Source organism: Patiria miniata, unplaced genomic scaffold (assembly GCF_015706575.1).
Source record: "Patiria miniata isolate m_02_andy unplaced genomic scaffold, ASM1570657v1 HiC_scaffold_1, whole genome shotgun sequence".
Classification (NCBI taxonomy): domain Eukaryota; kingdom Metazoa; phylum Echinodermata; class Asteroidea; order Valvatida; family Asterinidae; genus Patiria; species Patiria miniata.
The window spans coordinates 1,205,216-1,212,057 of record NW_024037047.1 but is presented as its reverse complement, the minus strand read 5'-3'; the positions used below and the strand labels follow the sequence as shown (position 1 = coordinate 1,212,057).

At 46.5% G+C, this 6,842-nt stretch overlaps 1 protein-coding gene across 1 annotated transcript; it reads right to left on the bottom strand.

Annotated features, from left to right (window-relative positions):
- Positions 1-341: 341 nt before the first annotated feature.
- LOC119724123 lies at positions 342-6,009 on the bottom strand. Its single transcript, XM_038195078.1, has 2 exons — positions 5,973-6,009; positions 342-5,557 (listed from the first exon to the last, which is right to left on the bottom strand). The coding sequence occupies exons 1-2, from the start codon at positions 6,007-6,009 to the stop codon at positions 342-344; spliced, it is 5,253 nt and encodes a 1,750-aa protein (XP_038051006.1).
- Between the last annotated feature and the right edge of the window lie 833 nt (positions 6,010-6,842).

The window sequence follows — 6,842 nt, the reverse complement described above, 5'->3', positions numbered from 1 at the left end:
GTATAGGCACAGATTGACGTTTAATAAACCTTGGCCAGTTAATGCTTTGGGCGAAGAATTCCACAGGTTGCAAATTCTGTCGTCATTGACATGATTGAGCTGAAGCCATGTTGCTTTTTGCTTAGCTCCCGTATTCCCGCAACAGCGCCCTCACTTGGCAAAACAAAAATAAGAAATCTATCTGAGTTTGGCCGCTACATACCGGCCCTCTAATTGGTTATTAATCAATAAGCAATTACATAATACCAATAAACAAGGTCAAACTTTACTATTATCTTTAAACTAACACTTGAAATCTTGGTGGATACAACGCATAACAATATGTCTGTAAATACTGACAACTACTCAACACTGCCTTCAACTAGAAGACAAAGCTTTGTTACAGGGCGAACTAAAGTAGAAGTTTTTGTCTTCAACTTGACACTTCTAACAAATCCGTTCTTGTCCTTGACAACTTCAAGTACTCTGCCAAGCGCCCATGAGTTTCTTGGCGAAGAGTCAACCACCAACACAATGTCTCCCACAGTCACATTCCGCTTGGGGTGGGTCCATTTTTGCCTTTCTTGAAGCATAGGCAGGTACTCCTTCGACCATCTGTTCCAAAAGAGGTCTGCGAAATACTGAACTTGTCGCCACTGCTTAACAGGATATTTATCATGCTTGTCAAACAACCCAGGAGGCAGACTCTCGCCCGACCGTTGAAGAAGCAGATGATTCGGAGTCAGGACATCTAGGTCGTTGGGACTGTTAGGGCATTCGGTAAGTGGTCGTCCATTCATGATAGCTTCTACCTCACACAACAAAGTTTGGAGAGCTTCATCACTCAGATGAACATGCTGTTCTCGCATCAGAGAGTAGAGGATCTTCCTGACGCTTCTAATCAAACGCTCCCATATTCCTCCAAAATGTGATCCTGCTGGAGGATTAAATTGCCAGGATATGCCCTTCTGTAGCAAGTTGTCATGGATTTTCTGTTGGTTCCAGGTTCTCATCTGCTCACGCATCTCACGTTCTGCGCCAACCAAATTGGTTCCATTGTCAGAGAGAATGCTCTTTAATGATCCACGACGGGCACTGAATCTGCGGATTGCATTGATGCATGAATCCGTGTCAAGTGAATGCGCTAACTCTAAGTGGACAGCTCGCGAAGTCAAACAAGTGAATATGACCCCGTACCTCTTCACCATACTTCTACCACGTTTCACCTCAAAGGGACCAAAATAATCCATTCCAACCTTGCTGAATGGAGGTTCATTCAACGCAAGTCGCTCTCGTGGCAGACTGGCCATTTTCTGCTGCTCAGCCGGGGCTTGGTATCTCCTGCAAGTGACACACCTCGAGACGATACCCTTGATGATAGAAGGTGCTCCAATTATCCAGTAATGTCGTCGAAGCTCTGCTAGGATGGAATTTTTGCCCAAGTGTCCAACTGACTTGTGTATATGCTGAAGAATAAGCCTGGAGACAGGTGAGTCTCTTGGCATCAGTACCTGGTGCCTGGACTCAAAGTCGAGATCTGCTCTACCAATCCGACCACCAACACGTAGAAGTCCATCTACCAGCTTAGGATCAAGCTTTCTCAATGAAGAAGACTTCTTGACTACCGAGGATGGTTTTCCCTCCGTCTCGTTGAGCAATTTGATTTCGTCCTTCCAATGTTTCTGCTGGACATGGTACACTAAAACCCTCTCAGCAGCCTCAAGGTTCTCTGTGGTAAGTCGAGTATGGTTAAGACTTTCTCTGTCACCTGATGAAAGAGTTTGCTTAACTCTGCTCTGCTCTGATTCGAGCTTCTGTGAACGGTGCAACGCATTGGGTTCTTGCTGTTCTAACTCTTGCTGTGCTGGCTCCTGTTTCAACCTCTCGCTTGCAGCTACTCTATCTTGGAGGCGCTTCATCACAACCAATATCCAAGCAACTGCCCGTTTCAGCCTAGTCCAATTTGAATAGTGCTCCAGAAGTCTGTCAACCGGACTGATAGGTGTCTCTGCTGTCATCAGCACGGTCTTCTTCACCTCAACATCATTATCTGGTAGCTTGGTAAGATCGGCATCTTGCTGAGGCCATTCTGTTTCTGGCTGAGACAGGAAGCCTGGACCCTCAAACCACATGGAGCACTGAAGAAACCTTTTTACTGACTGACCACGTGTTGCGCAATCAGCAGGGTTGAATTTGGTATTCACGTACTTCCACTGCTGCAAGCAAGAGGCATCTCTGATTATTGCAATGCGATTTGCAACAAAGGTCTGGAAGCGACAACTCTCGTTTGCGAGGTACCGCAATACCGTCATACTGTCTGTCCAGTAGTAGGTGCCGTGTATGTCGCAGTCCAGCTCTTGAGTAAGCACTTTGCCAAGTCTAACTGCGATGGTTGCTGCTGTCAACTCCATACGCGGGATAGTCATCTTCTTTAAAGGTGCAACCCTTGCTTTGCCTGTAACAAGCGAACAGCTGATGCGCCCAGATTCATCACAAAGCCGGAGATAGGCAGCCACACCATACCCTACGTCACTAGCATCTGCAAAGATGTGAAGCTGACAGCTTACAACCTGCCCAAACCCTGAAGGCTTGTAGCATCTCCTGATCCTCAGCTGATACAGGTCTTTCACCTCACTGAGCCACTGATTCCAGATTCTAAGATCTTCTCCCTGGATCTCTTCATCCCATCCTATGTCTCGTCGACAAAGACTCTGAAGGAGAATTTTGGCTTTCAACACGAAAGGAGCTGCGATGCCCAGAGGATCATAAACTGAACTTGTGATAGATAGTATTCCTCGTCGTGTTGCAGGTTGCTTGGGCAAGTTGACTTTGAACCCCAAACTGTCTGATTCCACAAACCAATAAACCCCCAGAGCTCGCTCATTGGGAAGGTTCTGATTCTCCATCGACAACTCTCTGATGTCTTTTGCCCGTTCCTCTATTGGCACCGTCTGCAGAACCTGATGGCTATTTGACACCCACTTTGTCAGATGAAAGCCGCCTTGTTGGCACAGGGCTGTGGTACTCTGGATCAAATGAGCAGCTTCTTGTTCTGTACCAACCGAGACAAGGCAGTCGTCTACATAGAAACTTCTCTTCACTACTTCACATGAAGCCTCTCCGTAGTCACCAACATTATCCTCAACAGTTTGCTTAAGAGCAAAGCTTGAGCAACTCGGTGACGACACTGCTCCGAATGGGTGGACTTTCAGACGATAGGCAACCGGCTGCTCTTTGAGATTGGCATTTGGCCACCAGAAGAATCGGAGGCAGTCACGGTCTTCACTGGGAACTCTTACTTGGAAAAACATTGTGGCTATGTCTCCCATCATAGCTATCTCCTCTTGACGGAATCTCAGGAGTACACCCATCAGACTGTTTGTGAGATCTGGTCCTTGGAGTAAGACGTTGTTCAAAGATGAACCCAGGTACGTAGCCGCACAATCGAAGACTACTCTAATCTTATCGGGCTTGCGGGGATGATAAACTGCATGATGCGGAATATACCACACCTTGCCGTCTGCCCGGTGTAGGTCTTCTTGTGGGACCTTTTCGGCGTAGCCTTCACTCATAATCTTGAACATGAACTCTTTGTAGTCACTGCCGAATTCACTGTTTCTCTGTAGTTTGTGTTTCAGGCTATCAAGGCGCTTCAATGCCATTGACTTGTTGTCAGGTAGCTTTACATCTTCTGCTTTGAAAGGTAGACCAATACAGTAGTGACCATCTCTGTGAGTGATAGACTTGTTCACCGACGCCAAGAATCTGATGTCTTCTTGAGAATGCTCTTTCTTGTCGTCAATGAGCCTCTCGGGGAAATCCATGTTGATGGTCTCTCTAACTAATCTATCCAGATGCTTGAGCTGATCTACCTCTGCTACTGCTGTGACCTCAGCCTTGTTTACAGAGAAACTACAACTTATGTCACTCTGTACTTCTTCAGCGTCTCTCATCACATTCCAAACCACCCAACCGAGCATAGTTCTTGCAGCATGAGGGCTACCCGCTGGACCAGTTTTCAGATCAAACGGGGTGTAGGCATCTGCCACATTGTTACCAATCAGGAGTCCAATGTCTGCATCTATTTCAGGCAAGCTGATGTCTTTAAGATGGTCCCACCTGGAGATGTCATCAGTCTTTGGAATATGGTGCTGGGAAACTGGTATTGTGTCTTTGGTATACATGACTGGAAGATCAATCTCGTTCGTCATGTCTAAGTCGCTGACCTTCAGCCCGTCGATGAGATACGTCTTCATGGAGTAGGGCTTACCCATGGTGTCCAATGTAATGGACTTACATGGACCACTTGCTCCCAACTGCCGGGCTAGACTCTCACTACAGAAGGAAACCGTGCTTCCAGGATCCATGAATGCGTACGTTGGTACAGCCTTGATACCATCTCTCAGCCGGACTTTAACCGGTACAATTGCCATGGTGCATTGACCCTGCTGACCGGCCCTCGTATTACCATCTGCATACTTTGCAAAGTTTGCACACTGCCCACTGCTGCCATCTGGATTAGGCTTTGACTCGGGCTTGGGAACTCTGTTCTCATCGTGGAGGCAGGTTGGATGTCGACGTTTGCAAATGTCACAAGTGGATCTATGGCGACACTCCTTACTCTGGTGACCACGCTTGAGACATCCGTAACATAGACCTTTGGATTTTGCAAACTCTGTTCTTTCAGACAGAGGCAAACTGGACAGACGCTTGCACTTGTCAGTATGATGGCCTGTGTCAGTGCAATATATGCACACGTTCTTCACTTCATTGCCAGACTTTACTGCTGTCGACCTGTTGTCTCCTTCTCTGCTACGCCACGTCTGCTCGGATTGGCCACTTGAAACCTCGGTTGCAAAGCTGCCCCTTGAACGATTGGTGTTTTTGGTGACGACCTTTGCCCCTGTGCCTTTTATATCTTGGCTCAGTGCCTCTCTGCCGTACATGGGATCCATCACCTTCTTTGCCTCCATCTTTACAAATCGAACCAGTTGGCTAAATTGGACAGTCTCGCCTTTGTCTGAAGTCTGCCGAACAACATTTCTCCACCTGTCATGAAGATAGAATGGTAGTTTACCCACCAACTTCCTCATGTTGTCGGGGTACTCGAGGACCTTCACTGCTTGAATGCATTTTACAGCATTTTCACACTCAACCAGCAGAATTGAGAAGTCATCAAGTGCCTTCGGGTTGTCCGGACGAACACATGGCCAATCGAGTGCTTTCTTGATGAAGGAGTGGGCCATGAGATGTACGTCTCCATATCTAGATGCCAATTCTTTTAGAGCTGCAGGGTATCCTTGCTCAGCAGGAAGATGGCTGAAACCTGAGACAACTTTATATGCCTCTCCAGTAGTGAACTGCTCCAAGTAGCTCATTCGCTCATCGTCATTATCAGTATGTACTGCCACTTTAGTGTTGAACTGCCGGATGAATTTCCGGTAGTCGACTGGTTCCCCACTAAACCGCTTGATCTCAGGAGTAGGCCTTTTTAGTTGTCTGACAACTGCAAGAAGAGCGTTGTCACCTGACATGCCAGTTTCACTTCGGTTGCTGTCACAGTGCTTGTCACCTTGAGCTGAAACAGAATGGTCATTATTGACATGCAATGGCACTGGTACACTATGGCATGATGAACTATTACAACTTTGTTTACCATGTACTTGTAAACTACTACTTTGGTTATGACTTTCTGGTGTAAAACTATGTGCATTCACATTTAGTGCAGATTGACCACTATTTGTCTGGTCTACCAAGTGTGACTGGTTATTGGGTTGTGCTACAATGGACACAGTTTCATTATTCAACTGCTTAACTGAATTTGAATCTCTAATTGAAACAGCATTTGATTGTAATTCAAAACTGTCCAAAACTCTTTCCTTGGCATGAACAATTTCCAGTTCTGTGGTCAAATTCAGCTCCTCTTCTTCCAACCTCAATTTCAACTTGGCCATCTCTATCTCTCGTCTCCTCTTGAGTGCCTTCATTCTTGCCTCCAAAGCCGCTTTCTCCTGCTCCGCCTTGAGTCATGCCGATGATACAGCGCTGGCAATGGAAGCTCTTGAGCCCCTTCCACTGATGCGTGATATGCTTGTCAGGTTTTCGCTGTCAGTGGTGCCATGGCGTTGGCGTGGAACTCCGACATCTTGCTCCTTCTGTGACCGGACCGTTTCCCAGTTGGAGTAATACACCTTGAAGTTCTTCAGGTAGGTATCTCTACTGTCCCAACTGTTGTCCAGATACTCCTGTAATTCTTCCTTGGACAGCAAAGTACAGTACTCGCTGTTCTCTTTGAGCAAGTCCTCGTAAGTTGACATCCATTCCTTATATTCAGCGCGTACTTCACCTTGGTCATGCTTTTCATTCATGAGAAGTTCAAGCCTTTCAGTTTTCGACTTTATTTGCCTGAACAGCTGTGACACGCGCTTTGCTTTCATGTCCTTTTGGTAGGCAAGTCCCTTTTCTGTGTGCATTCTTGCCCTCGATGATTCATGTAAAGCAGTATCTTCACTGTCCATGTCAACTTTCTCATGGTCATGACATGTAGCTCCTTGCGTGGTAAGGTCTTCTGCCCCTTTATCCATCCTGGTAGTAAACGTCAATGATGAATCTGCCAAAGATTACTGACGAAAATATGCTGTGCGCAGATCCAGAAGATTTTATTGTCTTGTACAACTTCTGACAGTTTTGGTAGTCGTACACTTGTCAGGCTCAGGTATAGGCACAGATTGACGTTTAATAAACCTTGGCCAGTTAATGCTTTGGGCGAAGAATTCCACAGGTTGCAAATTCTGTCGTCATTGACATGATTGAGCTGAAGCCATGTTGCTTTTTGCTTAGCTCCCGTATTCCCGCAACAGCGC

Coding starts and splice junctions, on each gene's coding strand:
- LOC119724123 (XM_038195078.1), bottom strand. CDS start 6,009: ATGACTCAAGGCGGAGCAGGAGAAAGCGGCTTTGGAG. Junction 5,558..5,972: donor AGGAGAAAGCGGCTTTGGAG/GCAAGAATGAAG, acceptor ATTCTGTTTCAG/CTCAAGGTGACAAGCACTGT.